Source organism: Suncus etruscus, chromosome 18 (genome assembly GCF_024139225.1).
Source record: "Suncus etruscus isolate mSunEtr1 chromosome 18, mSunEtr1.pri.cur, whole genome shotgun sequence".
Classification (NCBI taxonomy): Eukaryota; Metazoa; Chordata; class Mammalia; order Eulipotyphla; family Soricidae; genus Suncus; species Suncus etruscus.
In genome coordinates this window covers 54204704-54222317 of record NC_064865.1, presented here as the reverse complement: position 1 = coordinate 54222317, position 17614 = coordinate 54204704, and the positions used below count along the sequence as shown (strand labels likewise).

General features: G+C 46.6%; 1 protein-coding gene across 2 annotated transcripts; it reads left to right on the top strand.

The window, feature by feature from the left end:
* Positions 1–14: 14 nt before the first annotated feature.
* Positions 15–16225, top strand: TDP2 (tyrosyl-DNA phosphodiesterase 2). Of its 2 annotated transcripts, none has more exons than XM_049765006.1 (7): positions 15–215; positions 509–591; positions 3940–4113; positions 6493–6584; positions 10591–10709; positions 11757–11927; positions 15534–16225. In XM_049765006.1, exons 1-7 carry the CDS (start codon positions 27–29, stop codon positions 15813–15815), a joined length of 1110 nt encoding a protein of 369 aa, XP_049620963.1. In that variant the 5' UTR covers positions 15–26; the 3' UTR covers positions 15816–16225. The 2 variants fall into 2 exon arrangements, with proteins under 2 accessions (XP_049620963.1, XP_049620964.1); XM_049765007.1 differs by having other exon boundaries at positions 20–152.
* The last annotated feature ends 1389 nt before the right edge of the window (positions 16226–17614 follow it).

Sequence of the window (17614 nt, the reverse complement as noted above, 5' to 3'; positions counted from 1 at the left end):
CTGGCTGAAATAAGCGGCGGGAAGCTATGGAGGCTGGCGGTTTTCCGGAGGCCGGGCTCGGCGCTGAGCTGGGCAATGACGATGACGATGACGAAGACGAAGGCGTGCCCGAGACCAAGAAGCGGAGGCTGCAGTGCGCCGAGTTCGCGAAGGTGGCCGGGTGCGACTCCGCCGTGGCGCAGTGCTACCTGGCCGAGAACGACTGGGAGATGGAGGTGCGCGCTGGGCCTGGATCCTGCTCCGCGCTTGCGCAGTTTGCACGGATTTGGCTGGGATGCTGCTGCTCTGGGCTGGTGATGCTCCGTGCTCGGGGGAGCTTATGGGTTTGGTGCTCCTGGCTCTGTGCTCTGGAAATCACGCCTCAAGGTGCTCCAGGGACCTTAGGGGCGGATGCTCCTGGTTCTGTGCTCGGGAAATAACGCCTCGAGGTGCTCAGGGTACCTATGGGATGCCAGGGATCGAACCCGGGTTTATTGCATGCTCAAAGCCTCCCCTGTTTGTTTTGCAGAGAGCAATCAACTCTTACTTCGAGCCTCCGGTGGACGAGAGCGCCCTGAAAGGCTCTTCCGGGAGCCCCCAGCAGGCCGAGACGTGAGTGCAATGGGGCACGGGGCTATCTGGGTATACGGAATGAGGGAGCTGTAGGGGGGCCCGTGGTCCGAGCTTTCCCAGGAAACCCTTGTACCTGGGATAACTGGGAGTTCAGGGTGGAGAGCCCTAAAATGTGACTTTGTTTTGGTGCTCAGGGGTTGCACCTGGCCATGCACCTGGATTTGTTCAGGAAGGAGGCCATAAAAGGGAAGCTGTTGATTGATGGAATCCCGGTTCTGGCTTTGCACCTGCAAATGCACAGAGGACAATAACGGGTGCTATTGATTGATTGAACCTCAGGGATTATTCCTGGCTCTGCGCTCAGAAATTGGTCCTGTCTGGAGCCTGAGAGATAGTGCAGAGGTAGAGCATTAGCCTTGCATGCGGCTGACCCGGGAGATATTCAGTTCCAGGTATCCCTTATGGGCCCCCAGCCTGCCAGGGGCGATTTCTTTTCTTTTCTTTTCTTTTCTTTTTTTTTTTTTTTTGGTTTTTGGTTTTTGGGCCACACCCGTTTGACGCTCAGGGGTTACTCCTGGCTATGCACTCAGAAATCGCCTCTGGCTTGGGGGGACCATATGGGACGCTGGGGGATCGAACCGCGGTCCTTCCTTGGCTAGCGCTTGCAAGGCAGACACCTTACCTCCAGCGCCACCTACCCGGCCCCTTCTTTTCTTTTCTTTTCTTTTCTTTTCTTTTCTTTTCTTTTCTTTTCTTTTCTTTTCTTTTCTTTTCTTTTTACACTTTATTTAAGCACCATGATTACAAACATGATTATAGTTGGGTTTTAGTCACAAACAGCACACCCCCCTTCTCCAGTGCAACATTTCCCCCAATTCCCCCTTCCTTTCCATCCACTGCTTGTATTCAAGACAGGCGCTCTACTACAGTTATTTTTTAAAGTTCATTAAGCTGTTTTCTTTTTCTTTCTTAAAAGATACGTATTAAAACAAATACAGTAGTAAAGGTGTGAAAGTGGCAATCGCCTTTGTTTGCATAGGCCCAGCAAAATGTGGGGAAAACGGGAAAAAAAATCCTTGACCTGATTACAAGAAGGCCTCACCCCAGAAGTTTATTGGCATAAGACCGACTCTGGGCTCCAGGCATACCAGTCTGTCCAACCCCTGAGTCATTCTCCATGGTCCTGGTGATGCTTTTTCCGCACTTTAGCTGTTGTTGGTGTCAGGTTCCTGGATTCTGTACATTTCCTTCATCAAAGTCAGGCTGATGTGGAGCATCCTCTAGTTTTACCTTACCTTAGATGTGGAGAGACCTGCCCTGCAAGCAGGTGTTGAGAGCATTCTTTGGAGTAAGTTAACGCCAGAGCAGTAGTAGGGCCTTCCCTGGTAGAAGATTGCATCCTGGTAATGTTACAGTCAATTGTGGTTGTTTCCATAGATGGTATCCATTGTTCGGGAGTGTATGGGCAATGTCCATTCTTTGGAGGCCTGAGCCACGTCAGAGTTCAGGGTTTAAGGCCTAAGTGCATTACAAAATTTGTGTTCCCATCTCTATTAGATAAGAACCTATTTGAATATGTAATATTTTCCCATTTTAATGTGCTTATGCAAAAGAGAAACAATGCCGCAAGGTATTGTTGGCGCATCTGAGGACTGAAGGAGCAAGTCCAACATTCCCCGTAACTTGGTTCTGACATGATTTCTAAACAGAGATACTCTTCTACCAGCATTGCTTATTGAACAGATCTCAAAGTGGAAAAAGCAAATGCCAAAAAAAAAAAAGGGGGCCCGGAGAGATAGCACAGTGGTGTTTGCCTTGCAAGCAGCCGATCCAGGACCAAAGGTGATTGGTTCAAATCCCGGTGTCCCATATGGTCCCCCGTGCCTGCTGTTTCTGAGCAGACAGCCAGGAGTAACCACCGCCGGGTGTGGCCCAAAAACCAAAAAAAAAAAAGAAAGAAAAAGAAAAAGCAAATGAACAAACACACAAAACTAGTGGGCAGAATTGTCATTGTATAAGAGGATATTCAAAAAGAGTTATAGATGTTAAGGGAATCCGTCAAAGATATATAAAGAAGGTACACATGTCCCTTCTATGTTTTAGAAATAGTCATGGGGGGGGGAAGGTATTGTTTCCGCGACACCACTTTGGTCTTTGATTTGGCCACCTGGAGTCTGTAAACAGTTCCCAGGGTCGATTTCTGAGTAACCCAAGTGCCGCTGGGTGTGGGCCAAGAATCACTAAAGTTTAAAAAAAAATCACACCTGGCAGCCTCTGGGACCGTATGGGATGCCTGGTTCGAACCCAGGTCCATCCTGTGTCAACTGCATGCAAAGCAAATGCCCTCCCGCTGTGCTATCGCTCCTGCCTTCAACTTTTTTCTTTTTGATACTGATATGATTTTAGGGGTGGAGGTATTGGTTTGTTCTCGATGTTAGATTAATACGAGATCGACAGCCGGTGTTCATAAAGATTGGGGCTCCACCCCAAGCAGATAATCAGGCTCCTATGGAACAAGCAGAACTGAGGAGGAAAGAGGAAGTAGGCTGAGTCCAAAGGGCAGGGGAGGCCTTTCTTGGAAAACAGAGAAGACCCTAGTTCTCCATTTGATCCTTGGCACCGCATATGGTTCCATCCTACCCCACCTTTAGCATCTTAAGAGTGATCCCCTGACTAACAATGAGAGAGACTGGAACCCAAGTCCCAGGAGACAATATGGGGTGCCGGTAGCATGCAAGGTAGATGCCCTGCTCATTGTACGATCTCTCTAGTCCCTATAAAGACCTTTTAGTGGCACATGCCCTCAAAGAACAGAAAACTGCTTTTTTTTTTTTTTTTTTTGGGTTTTTGGGTCACACCCGGCGGAACTCGGGTCACTCCTGGCTCTATGCTCAGAAATCGCTCCTGGCAGGCATCCCATATCATGCAGGGGTCCTCAAACTTTTTAAACAGGGGGCCAGTTCACTGTCCCTCAGACCATTGGAGGGTCTGACTATAGTGAAAACAAAACTTATGAACGAATTCTTATGCACACTGCACATGTCTGATTTTGCAATGAAGAAACAAAACAGATACAAATATAATATGTGGCCCGCGGGCCATAGTTTGAGGCACTGCATGGAATGCCGGGATTCGAATCACCGTCCTTCTGCATAAAAGGCAAACGCCTTACCTCCATGCCATCTCTCCGGTCCCAACAGAAAACTGGTTCTAACTGGTAGACATTTAGTAGAAAAAAAAAAATCTTTTCCTTAATCTGCTCTTTTATAGGTCATTGCTTTTAGGGGTCTTTTCATCTCTCTGTAAACCGAGAGCTGCAAATACAGAGTAATTAGAAGTCAAGATTTATAGGTTATTTCCCAGATGCATTTCATTCTGATTTTGCAGTGTTGACCTGACCAGTGAAGAAACAACGGAAGTCGGTAATTCTCAAACCAACTCATCTGAAAAGACGGAGGAGGAGGATGCCAGCACATTCTCTGTCATCACCTGGAACGTTGATGGGCTGGACCTCAACAATCTGCAAGAGAGGGCTCGAGGGGTCTGCTCATACTTAGTTTTGTAAGTATGACCTAGGTATTATTACTTCTTTTATGTTAGTTCATGCCATGTTTTCTTTATCTACAAAATGGGCAACAGTTCGTGGTTATAACCTTTGAAGTTCAGAGCCTAGTTCACAAAGGAAACATGCGAAAGAATGGAGAACTGGGGGCCGGTGCAATGGTAGGGCATTTGCCTTGTATTCGGCCGACCCAGGATGGACAGTGGTTCAATTCCTGACATCCCAAGGAGCTATTTCTGAGCACAGAGCCAGGAGTAACCCCTGAGTGCTGCAGGATGTGGGCCAAAAACTGAAAGAAAAAAAAAAAAAAGAATGGAGAATTGGGCCAGAGGGATAGTACAGCTGGTAGGTGCTGGCCTTGAACACAGCTGACCTGGGTTTAATTCCTGGGACCCCATATAGTCCACCAAACTCTCCAGGAATGATCCTGGAAGTATGGAACCTAGAGTAAACACTGAGCACCACCAGGTCTGGTTCCCCCAAAAGAATCAAGAGTAATTGCCCTTGGAACAAAATGGTAGCTAGGAATGCACCAGAAGTACTACATTTAAGAGCCTTCTAGTAGAATTTAACCTAGTAAACGTCTTACACAACTATTTCTATGAAAATCAAATTGCAAAAAAGATCTTTGCCTGCCATATAATGGTACTTTCACACTGATTGGCCACTAAGTTCGCTAAATCAGTGTGGATCACTTCATTATTGAGGACTTGTGAAGAGTGAAAGAGAAATTTGGAGACAGCCTATTAAAGGGAGGGAGAACCATTGTGGACTCTCATTAGACTGAGTTCCATTGTCAGTGATCCAAATCATTTATTTTAAAAGTGTCATGTGATTATACAGAAATTTACACTGCGGGGCTGGGGCTGTGGCTTGGTAGAAAGTTTGTTTCCATGTGTGAGGCCCTGGATTTGATCCCTAGCACAGAAAAAAAATTTACTATTGTTTTTTTGTTTTGTTTTTGGGTCACACCCGGCCACGCTCAGGGATTCCTCCTGGCTCTGTGCTCAGAAATTGCTCCTGGCAAGCTCTGGGGACCATATGGGATGCCGGGATTCGAACCACCATCCTTCTGCGTGCAAGACAAATGCCTTACCTCCATGCTATCTCTCCAGCTCTTACTATTCTTTATAGTCTTATAGTAGTATAAATATTAGGAGATTAGAGAGATAGTATAATGTGTAGGGGGCATGGGGCCAACTTGGGGTTTGATCCTCAGCATCTGACATATGTAGATATGGTCCTTCTTCCAAACCCACAAGGAGCGATCCCCTGAGCACAGCCAGGAGTAACCCAAAGAACATTAGGTGTCCCAAAAGGTAGTATTTTTGTGTTTCTTTTATCTTGTGGGTTTTTTGTTTTTGTTTTTCGGCCACACCCAGTGACTCTTAGGGGTTACTCCTGGCTATGCGCTCAGAAATTGCTCCTGGCTTGGGGAACCATATGGGACTCTGGGGCATTGAATGGCGGTTCTTCCTAGGCTAGCTTGCGCAAGGCAGACGCCTTACACCATGCGCTGCTGCTCTGGCCCCTTGTGGGTTTTTTTTTTGTTGTTGTTTGTTTTGGTTTTTGGGCCACACCCGGCGGTGCTCAGGGGTTACTCCTGGCTTATCTGCTCAGGAATAGCTCCTGGTAGGCACAGGGGACCATATGGGACACCAGGATTCGAACCAACCACCTTGGGTCCTGGATCTGCTGCTTGCAAGGGAAACACCGTTGTGCTATCTCTCCACCCCCCCCCCCCCTTTTCTTTTAAGTTCAAACATTTTATTTGGAAATACTGAGGAAAGAAAGAGGAAGAGAGAATTACTCACCCAAGGGAGAGTGGACAGTGCCCAGGTACACAATCCAGTAGGGAAGTAAGAAAGTTCACTTTTGGGGCCGGAGAGATAGCATGGAGGTAAGGCGTTTGCCTTTCATGCAGGAGGTCATCGGTTCGAATCCCGGCGCCCCATATGGTCCCCTGTGCCTGCCAGGAGCAATTTCTGAGCCTGGAGCCAGGAATAACCCCTGAGCACTGCCAGGTGTGACCCAAAAACCAAAAAAAAAAAAAAAAAAAGAAAGTTCACTTTTCAGGAGGGGAGATGTGGGCACTGTGTGCCTCTTGTGGAAGTGTTTTAAATCTAGCTAGTGATGGGGGCTGGAGTGATAGCACAGCAGTGAAGCATTTGCCTTGCACATGGCCAATCCGACACAGACCCGGGTTTGATCCCTAGCATTCCATATGGTCCCCCGAGCCTGCCAGGAATGATTTCTGAGCAGAGAGTCAGGAGTAACCCCTGAGTGCTGCCAGGTTTGGCCCCCAAACAAACAAAAATCTAGGTAGGGACAATCGAAGTGGTATACCTGGTTTAACATCAATTAATGTTTCAAATTAGGTACAACCCAGATGTGATATTTCTACAGGAAGTTATTCCCCCATATTTAAGCTACCTAAGGAAGAGAGCAAAAACTTATGAAATTATTACAGGTAACACTTTTTCTATTATTTCACTTGTTTCTTTCTTTAAAAAAAATCAAAAGAGAATCCAAAATTAGCCTGTTGTAGTACAGACAAGAAAAAGGTACAAGTAATATATTTGAGATAAATAAGGCAGGTGCCAGGTAGTAACTGTATGAGAATGTTCTAGGAGGCTGGAGAGAGAGAAGTGGGGTAAGTCACTTGCCTTGCCAGGCTGGTCTTGGTTCGATGAACATTATGGCATGGTCCCCCCAGCTCTGCTGAGGTGACCTCTGAGTCCTTTGTGTGATCCCCCCACAAAGATGATTGAAGTGACCTTCCAAGAAATTATCAATTGTTGGGGGCTGGTGTGGTAGTACATTGGGAGGGCATTTGCCTTGCAAATTCAACTCGGGTTGAATCCTTGGTATCTAATATTGTTACCCCGAGAACACCCAGGAGTGATCTTTGAGCGCCGAACCAAAACTTAGTCCTGAGCACCATCTACTGTGGACCAAAAAACTATTGAGTAAATTGACAGTGATCAGTGATGTTGAAAGAAAGCTTTTTGTTTGTTTCTGGGGCACACCTAGCTCTGTCCAGCATTTACTCCTGGCTCTGTGCTCAGAACCATTTGTACTGCCAGAAACTGAATGAAACGAGGTCTGGCACCCGCAGGCAAGCATCTTCTCTCTCTCTCTCTCTCTCTCTCTCTCTCTCTCTCTCTCTCTCTCTCTCTCTCTCTCTCTCTCTCTCTCTCTCTCTCTCTCTCTCTCTCTCTCTCTCTCTCTCTCTCTCTCTCTCTCTCTCTCTCTCTCTCTCTCTCTCTCTCTCTCTCTCTCTCTCTCTCTCTCTCTCTCTCTCTCTCTCTCTCTCTCTCTCTCTCTCTCTCTCTCTCTCCTCTCTCCCCCTCCCCCTCCCCCTCCCCCTCCCCCCCCCCTCCCCCTCCCGTCTCTCTCTCTCTCTCTCTCCTCCCCCCTCCCCCTCCCCCTCCCATCTCTCTCTCCTCCCCCCCCTCCCCTCTCCCCCCCTCTCCCCTCTCCCCTCTCTCTCCCCCCCCCATCTACTTCTATCTTTCTCTCTCGTCATTTCCTTTTAATTTATTTTGCCTGTCCTTTTTTCTTTTTTTTTTTTTAGCTTGAATAGCCTAACTTTCTACTTTGTTCCTGTTTATTTCTATCTCTTTTGCATTCCACATACACATTATCTGTATTTTGTGATTTTTGTTAAAATCTCATTTTTTGGTTTTTTGTTTTGGGGTCACACCTGGTGGCACTCAGTGGTTACTCCTGGCCTGGCTCTGAGCTCAGAAATCGCTCCTGGCAGGCTTGGGAGACCATATGGGATGCCGGGATTCAAACCACCATCAAACGCCCTATCTCTGTACTATCTTTCTAGCGCTCCCCCCAAATCTCATGTTTTATATGACTTTGTTTTTATATAGTATATGATTTGATCTTTGTTTTTGTGTCTGTTTTTTGTTCATGGGCCACACCTGGCAGTGCTCAGGGATTACTCCTGGTTCTCTCTCAAATCACTTCTACCAAAAAAAAAAAAAAAAAAAGTGAAAGGGGGCCGGGCGGTGGCGCTGGAGGTAAGGTGCCTGCCTTGCCTGCGCTAGCCTAGGACTGACTGTGGTTCGATCCCCCGGCGTCCCATATGGTCCCCCAAGCCAGGAGCGACTTCTGAGCGCATAGCCAGGAGTTACGTAACCCCTGAGCGTCACCGGGTGTGGCCCAAAAACCAAAAAAAAAAAAAAATAAAAAAAAAATAAATAAATCGGGGCCGGGCGGTGGCGCTCGAGGTAAGGTGCCTGCCTTACCTGCGCTAGCCTAGGAGACGGACCGCGGTTCGATCCCCCGGCGTCCCATATGGTCCCCCAAGCCAGGAGCGACTTCTGAGCGCATAGCCAGGAGTAACCCCTGAGCGTCACCGGGTGTGGCCCAAAAACCAAAAAAAAAAAAAAAAAAAATAAATCACTTCTGGAGACCAGAGAGATAGCCTGGAGGTAGGGCATTTGCCTTACATGCAGAAGGACGGTGTTTCGAATCCCGGCATTCCATATGGTCCCCTGTGCCAGTCAGGAACGATATCTGAGTGTCGAGCCAAAAAAAGGGGGGAGGGAAGGAAGAAAGAAAGAAAGAAATCACTTCTGGCAGGCTTGGGGAACCATATGGGATGCCAAAGATCGAGTCCAGGTTGGCCGCCTGCAAAGCAAGTGCTGCCCACTGTGCTATCACTTTGGACCCATGTTTTGAACTTTGATTTTAATCTAGAGTCGCTAAGGAGAGGACATTCTTGTCTCTCTGCCAGTTTTTCTCTCTTTGTTATACCACTTTTCCGCAGTTTTATTAAGATTCTTTATGCCACTTCTGTTTTGGGTTTTGTTTGTTTGTTTTGGACCATACATGGCAGTGCTCACGACTTACTCCTGACTGACTATATAGGATGCCGGGGATCAAGCCCAGGTCTGCTGCCTGCAAGGCAAGCCCCCGCTCTACCCCCTCTCTCATTGTTCATGCCCTGTGTTGGATTGTTGAACTTTCTGCCTAGGTTTATTTGACCATTTTGTTGAGCACTTTTAAGAAATAGAGTATGGGCAGGGAAATTTTTTTTTGAGTTCTAGCATCTTTGGAGTGCTTGCTCTGTTCTCACAGTTGGTTGATGGTTTGACGGGACATAGATTTCTAGGTGTAAAGTGACTTAATCTCTGAAATTTGGAGGCATTATTTCAGAGTTTGCTGGTTTCCTCTTTTTGAGAAAGCAGGTATCAGGCCAGTCCCTGGTTAACTAGACTGGCCTGGACAGGACAGGTCAGCACCATGGTACTGGTGACCAGCAGGACCCTTCCTGGCAATGAGTGGGAGACTGTCTATCCATGGGGTTGAACCGGGCTGAGTGCTTGCAAGGAAGACCTTTCCCCTTTTGCTGTCGCTCTGGGTTGTGTGTTCATTCTTAGATTCTTTCCCTTTGTCTCACTCCTGGTGGTGCTCAGGGGACCATATCCTGGAGTGCCAGGATATTGAAACCTGGATCAGCTTTGTGCAGGACAAGCACGGTATTATCTCTCCAGCCCCCAGTTGAAACCCAGGTATATTAGAGGGGAATTGGTTTTGTGATTGACACGGTCTCTTCCCCCCTAGTCCAAAGTCCAGATCTTTCTGCTCATTAACAGTTTATTCAGGGGCCAGAGAGATAGCCACTGTGCTATCCCTCCGGTCCTCGATTTTTATTTGTACATTTCTTCTATACTTCCAGTTACAGAATATTTTGGGGAGGGGCAGCTAAATACTATACCCATTTTAAAATATTTTGAGATAGTTTACTTCGAATATCCTTTTAAGTTTGTTATTAAAAGGGCTCGGAGAGATAGCACAGCAGCGTTTGCCTTGTAAGCAGCCAATCCAGGATCAAAGGTGGTTGGTTCAAATCCCGGTGTCCCATATGGTCCCCGTGCCTGCCAGGAGCTATTTCTGAGCAGACAGCAGGGAGTAACCCCTGAGCACCGCCGGGTGTGGCCCAAAAACCAAAAAAAAAAAAAAAAAAAAAAAATTGTTATTAAAAAATATCTTCAGGGCCCGGAGAGATAGCACAGCGGCGTTTGCCTTGCAAGCAGCCAATCCAGGACCAAAGGTGGTTGGTTCGAATCCCGGTGTCCCATATGGTCCCCCGTGCCTGCCAGGAGCTATTTCTGAGCAGACAGCCAGTAGTAAGCCCTGAGCACCGCCGGGTGTGACCCAAAAACCAAAAAACAAAAAACAAAAACAAAAACAAAAAAAAATATCTTCAGGGCCGGAGAGATAGCATGGAGGTAAGGTGTTTGCCTTTCATGCAGGAGGTCATCGGTTCGAATGTGCCTGCCAGGAGCAATTTCTGAGCCTGGAGCCAGGAATAACCCCTGAGCACTGCCGGGTGTGACCCAAAAACCACAAAAAAAAAAAAAAAAAAAATATCTTCAGCAGAAGAATTTGCGATAAGATGCAAATACTCTTGACCTCTTAGCCTCATTTTTTTTTCCCTCCACAAACATTTGAAGGTAATGACCAGGGATATTTCACAGCTATAATGTTGAAGAAATCAAGAGTGAAATTTAAAAGCCAAGAGATCATTCCTTTTCCAGATACAAAAATGATGAGAAATCTTTTGTGTGTGCATGTAAGTAATTTTCAGAAACCATCGCTTTAAAATATACTGGATAAATCATGTAAAGGGGTCACTCTTATGGTGAAGGATAGAATCATACTTAAGTGATAAACTTAAAGCATTAGAAATGTCTGTCATTTATAATGATGCACACTTGGAGCCCAAGTAATATTATAATGAAGTCCTCAGGAAAATATTTCTTTAAAACAGAGACTTGACCTATCTGTTGTACTACCTCTCCAGCTTCTCTAGCATTTTTGAACTAAACATTTGCTGGGTTTGAGATCATGTTTGATAAATAAGAGAACCGTGTGTCTTCAGTTGACTCAAAACTTTGTAGGATATAAATAATTGTGCTTCAGTATAGCTTAGAAGACTTTAAAAACGTCTTTAGGAGGGGCTGGAGAGATAGCACAACCATAGGGTGTTTGCCTTGCACGCAGCCAACCACGGATGGATGGTGGTTTTGATTTCCGGCATCCCATAGAGTCCCCTGAGCCTTCCAGGGGCGATTTCTGAGTGCAGAGTCAGGAATAACCCCTGAAACCCCGCTGGGGGTGTCCTCCCCGAAAAAATATCTTTAGGGGCTGAAAAGGGAGTTCAGTGAATAAGCTGCTTCCTTGCACATGGGTTTGATCCCGAGCATCTTATATGTTCCCACAGGCCTTGACAGGAGTAATTTCTGAGTGCAGAGCTGGGTGGATTAACTCCTGAGCACCTCCAAATATGACCCCCAAGCCAACAAAATAAAGAAATTTATAGGAGTACAAAGGGCAGGCGAGTGACCTAGGGAAAGACTCGTAATAGGGGTTACATTGATGTTGGTCCTAAAGTCTTGGGGGGTGGGGTGCTTGCTAGAGTCATCTTTGGAAGGGACGTCTTTTGGAAGGCACTGGGAGGGAGCACTTCAGACTCAGCTGGGAAAGCCAAGCATAGCTCTGATGTTGTGGTTTTGCTCCATAAAGTAATAATCCCATGAATAATTGCTGATTCCGCTATCATAAGTTGGGCTTCGGTGGTTACTGGATGATTTTAACGCCTTCATTTGTCCTTTTGCAGGTGAGCATTCTGGGAAATGAACTTTGCCTTATGACCTCCCATTTGGAGAGCACCAGAGGGCATGGCCAGGAGCGAATGAATCAATTTCAAGTGGTTCTGAAGAAAATACAAGAGGCTCCCGAGGGAACAACCGTTATCTTTGCAGGAGATACGAATTTAAGGGATCAAGAGGTGAGTGACACAGTCAGCAGCCAGTGCCGTCGTTATGGAAACAAGCTATGGAAACAAGCTTAGTGCCGTTTGTCCAAACTAGATAGAACCTTTTATGCCCTGAAAGTATCTGAGTCCTCCCAGGTGCGCTTCAGCAACGATTTACTCATCTGTGCTATATGGCCAGAACCTGGAAAGCGGAGGCTCTGATATATTATTGGGGAAAACAAGGACTTTATATAAGACACTTTAAAAAATCAAGACGCCTGTGAGTCTAATCATTTGTTGGGATGTAGAGAAAACAATTATTAGAAGAATATGGCAAAGCCATTTTTATTAGTGTCTCTAGTGCCGTGCCAACAAAGCTGTGACTAGTATAGCTATCCTTAACCTTTCTGAAGCACATGTCCCACCGTTTTATTTTCCTTTTTTTTTTTGTTTGTTTGTTTTTTGTTTTGGGTCACACCCAGCAATGCTAAGAGGTTACTCCTGGCTCTTCACTCAGAAATCACCCCTGGCAGGCTCAGGAGACCATATGGGTTAACGGGAATTGAACCCAGGTCCGTAGGGGTTGGAAGCATGCGAGGGAAATGCACTACTGTTGTGTTACCCTTCCAGCCCCTCTTTTATTTTTCTTTTTTTTTTTTTTTTTTTTTTTTTTTGTGGTTTTTGGGTCACACCCGGCAGTGCTCAGGGGTTACTCCTGGCTCCATGCTCAGAAATTGCTCCTGGCAGGCACGGGGGACCATATGGGACGCTGGGATTCGAACCGATGACCTCTTGCATGAAAGGCAAACGCCTTACCTCCATGCTATCTCTCCAGCCCCCTTTTATTTTTCTTTTAGCTACCTTTTCCTGCTACCATTTTGTCCAGATCTGAAACAAAGTCTTTTTTTGGTTTTGTTTTTGGACTACTCCTGGCTTGCTCTGCACTCGGGGATCACTCTTGGCAATGCTTGGGGGACCATATCAGTGCTAGGGATTGAAACCAGGTGAGCCAGCACAAGACAAATGCTCTACCCACTGTACTATCTCTCTGGCTCCTGAAACCAAGTCTTTCCCCTTCGTTCAGATGAGATACGCAAGGATTCTTCAAGTCCTGTGTAGGTCTAGAACATAACAAAGCTATTAACCTGCTTTCCCTTGCTTGCACTAAGCGGAAACCATTGAAAGGTCAGCAAGGGGCCAGAGAGGTAGCACAGCGATTGGGAGTTTGCCTTGCACGGAGTGATTCATATGATTCATACCCCGGAGTAACCCCTGAGCGCTGCTGGGCGAACAGGTGCCCTGGATGTAGACACCTGTTGCTAGTTGTTAGATCACTTCCTGCTTCCCTTTTTCTCCATCCACCTTTACAAGTTGGAATAAAACCACCTAGGCTTGATTAGAAACCTATGTAGGTTTTATTAGCTTAAGTACTTTGCTTTTTCTTAACTATGTTTCCCCCCCCCCCCCAATGAATGACCTTTGTTCTGGTCAATAAAAGCTAGTGGGGAAAGTACCCAACTGGCTGTCCCAGTTCCATCCCGGAAGCCTGTGCCCTTGGCCCTGTGCTCTTCTCCTCTGGACCGGTCTGTTGTATCCTGCGGCGCCCCTGCTGCAGATGCACCCATTTGGGGTTGGACTACGGCGAGGGGGAGCCGCAGTGTCTGGTGCCCACTCTTAGATGAGTTTTTGACAACTCAAAAAAAGATGAATAGGGGAAAGGAAAAGCCAGGAGTGATGTAAGACAAAGGCTTACCAGGCTAGTTCTCTCGGTGCATCTGAGTTCTTGTACACGGAACTTTTTTGTTTGTTTTTGGTTTTTGGGTCACACCGGACAACGCTCAGAGGTTACTCCTGGCTCTATGCTCAGAAATTGCTCCTGGCATGCTCAAGGGACCATATGGGATGCCGGGATTCAAACCACCGATCTGCATGCAAGGCAAATGCCCTACCTCTATACTATTTCTCCAGCCTGAGCATTTTATTTGTAAGTCAGTGATAAAAAGGAAACCTTGAGGCCAGAGCGGTGGTGCAAGTGGTAAGGTATCTGCCTTGCCCACACTAGCATAGGATGGACTGTGGTTTGGTCCCCCATCATCCCATATGGTCCCCCAAGCCAGGAGCGATTTCTGAGCATATAGCCAGGAGTAGCCTCTGAGCGTCACTGGGTGTGGCCCAAAAATCCAAAAACAATAAATAAATAGATAAATAAATAAATAAATAAATGAATGAATGAATAAATAAATGGAAGCTTATTTCATAGTACTGTTAGCTGTTTTACTTTGGGGGAAAAATTGTGTTGAAGAACTTGGATATCCTTATCCAAAAACACCAAAGTTAGATCTGAGTTTATACCATATATGACAGTTTGCTCAAAATGGATCAAAACCCTAAAGGTCGGGGTCAGAGAGATAGCACAGAGGTACTGCGTTTGCCTTGCAAGCGGTCGAACCAGGACTGACATTGGTTTGAATCCCAGTATCCCATATGGTCCCGTTGCCTGCCAGGAGTGATTTCTGAGCACAGAGCCAGGAGTAACCCCTGAGCGTCACAGGGTATGGCCCCCCCCAAATAATAATATTAACATTGTGATGCAGAATTTGGTAGTGACATCTTGAATATGATACCAAAAGCACCAAGGTCAAAATAAAAACAAAAATTAGATAAGGTGGGGCTGGAGAGGAGAGAACAGTGATTCTTACGTTGCACATGGCTGCCACAGAACTTTTTTCCTTTTAAGGGAGAGGGAGGGAGATAAAGAGGGGAAGGGAGAAGAGAGAGCTGGGTTTGGGACCAGTTCGCTGACACAGATTTGATTCCTGTCACCTCCATTCCAGAGCCCTTCCAGGAGTGAGCCCTGAGCATCATTGGGTGTGGCTCAAAAATAAGCAAACAAAGGGGCCGGAGAGATAGCATGGAGGTAAGGCATTTGCCTTTCATGCTGGAGGTCATCGGTTTGTCCCATATGGTCCCCCGTGCCTGCCAGGAGCAATTTCTGAGCCTGGAGCCAGGAATAACCCCTGAGCACTGCTGGGTGTGACCCAAAAACCAAAAAAAAAAAAAAAAAAAAGCAAACAAAGAAAATTTAGATGAAGTGGATTTCATCTAAGTTAAAAGCTGTGCATCGGGGCTGGAGAGATAGCACAGCAGTAAGGTGTTTGCCTTGCATCCAGAAGGACTATGGTTTGAATCCCAGCATCCCATATGGTCCCCCGAGTCTGCCAGGAGCGAATTCTGAGCGTAGAGCCAGGAGGAGTATCCCCTGAGCGCTGCCGGGTGTGACCCAAAAAACAAACAAAAATCATGCTAAAAGCAGTAGGGCGTTTGCCTTGCACACTGCTGTCCCAGTACCAAGGTGGTTTGATTCCCAGCATTGCATATGGTCCTCTGAGCTTGCCAGGGACGATTTTTGAGGGCAGAGCCAGGAGTAACCCCTGAGTGCCACTGGGTGTGACCCCCCTCCCCAATACCCAACAGTTTGATTACCTGTAGTTAAAATGCTTGGTTGGCATGTCTGTGTTAGTAGCTGGCAACTTTCTCATTTGAAATGTGCTTGGAGGTGGTACTAGTGCAGACAGACCCTTGTTAATAGACGCTGTGGCCAATTGCGAATCTCACAGCCTTTTTCCATTTTCTTCTCAGGTTGCCAAGTGTGGTGGTTTACCTGGCAACATTTTGGATGTCTGGGAGTTTCTGGGCAAACCTAAGCATTGCCAATATACGTGGGACACACGCATGAACTCGAATCTCGGAATAGCCGCTGCTTGTAGGCTTCGTTTCGACCGGATATTTTTCCGAGCAGCTTCAGAAAGTGGCCATGTTAGTCCTCAAAGCTTGGACCTCGTAGGGCTGGAGAAACTTGACTGTGGCCGATTCCCTAGCGACCACTGGGGTCTTCTCTGTAATTTCGATGTCATCCTGTGAAAGGCTTTTCAGGCCAAGAGTTGTAAAATTTTCCGCGTTGTTTTCTATGGAATTTAACCAATTTTTACTTGATTGGAAGAGTAAGTCTGATGTGGAAGAATGAATATACTGGATCATAGTTTCCTAAAACTGTCGTTTTATTATGAGGTTCGATTGTATCCTCAGCTTCTAGGACTACATAATAATGGTTTTTGAAAGCATTCCTGTTAGGAAGAGGAGGTTCCAAATGATGGGACACAGATCAACAGCTTTTTGGGGTGAGCCTAAGTGATTGTGCCCAAAGTGGGAGCACCACAGCCAAGTCCGAGACAGCCAGTATCACAGCCTGAGCAGTCAGGGCAAAGGGAAGTCTTCGAGGTTGTCCTTTGCACGAGATCCATGTTCTGTAATAAAGACTCGTCTCTAGTCTTTTTATGTTTTTTTATGTCTGTTTTCATGCTCATGAAGCTGTTGAGGTGCTGCCTTTTCCTCTTTGCGAATGTATTGCTGCTGCTTTGTCATCTTTGCTATCACCCTGCCCAGAATGATCAAGAAGGTTCTAGTTGAAGCCAGAGAGAGAGCACTGTGGTGGGGTGTTTGCCTTGCACACAACTGACCCAGGAAGGATGGTGGTTCAAGTCCTGGCATCTCATATGGTCCCCGAGCCAGCCAGGAGCAATTTCTGAGCACAGAACCTGGAGTAACCCCTGAGCACTGCTAGGTGTGACCCAAATCAAAACAAAACAAAATGAACATCTGGGTTCTGTAGTTTGCAAAAGGGAAGAGAGCCAGTGGGCTAAGTACAGAAGCGACATGTTTATTGTGGCCCGGAATGTTAAGATGAGCTAAAACCGAATCGAAATTTGTACACCCATAATCACTAAAATAAGGGAGACTGGAGAGAGAGTGCAGAGAGGGCGCTTTGTGCACATGGCTGATCCAGATTAGAGCCTAGCAGCCCAGATGGTCTCCTGAGCACTGCCCGGAGTGCAGAGCCAGGAGTAAGTCCTGAACGCAGCCTGGTGTGACCCCCAAACCAGAAACTTAATCACTGCCCTTGTGATCACTGGCACTACAATGTGTCCACAACCTAGTGTGAGTCCTAGACTGCAGGGGTTAGGTTGGGGCGAAATAATCCATGCTAATGTTTTAGTCATATTTTCCAAGCAGCAGTGGCTGGAGAGATGGTCTGAAGCTAGGGCACCTTGCACGCATCCAGCCCTGGTTAGATTCCTGGCACTCCTTGGTTCCTGACGATTGCCAGGAGCTGCTGTTGTATGGATGAACGGACGGTCTTGAAATGGGGGCGCTGTGCAGATGAAAGAAACAAGCATATGTGAGAGAAGCGTTGAGGGAGAGGGGTCTTACAGCCTTGGGCAGTGAGCCCAGACTCTTGCAAGTATAGTATTAATTGTTTGGAGCTATTAAACACAGGAGCACAAATATTAAGTTACTAGCTAGCTAATAAAAACTGTTTAGGCTTTTACGGATCAGAGGGCCCTGGGGCAGGTAATGTAGACAAGTCTCTGGAAAGGTCTTCTGGGAGAGATGGGAGATACCAGAGTGAATACAGGTCTCCCACCAAGAGGAAGGTGTTCCTAATGGTGCTAGCATTCTGGTAATTAGGGTCCGTACATCACCTTTCCCACCTCCTCTTCAGACTCATCTGATGTTTCTTAGATGTCTGCATAACCCACATCCCTTACTATCTATCCCTTACTGCCCTCAAACTGAAAAGGCAATAGGGGTTTTGGGGCACATTAAGAATAAGAATGGGGGTGGGGCTAAGGAGAGATAACACAGGAGTAGAGTGTTCGCCT

Coding starts and splice junctions, on each gene's coding strand:
- TDP2 (XM_049765006.1), top strand. CDS start 27: ATGGAGGCTGGCGGTTTTCCGGAGGCCGGGCTCGGCGCTGAGCTGGGC. Junction 216..508: donor AGAACGACTGGGAGATGGAG/GTGCGCGCTGGG, acceptor TTTGTTTTGCAG/AGAGCAATCAACTCTTACTT. Junction 592..3,939: donor AGCCCCCAGCAGGCCGAGAC/GTGAGTGCAATG, acceptor CTGATTTTGCAG/TGTTGACCTGACCAGTGAAG.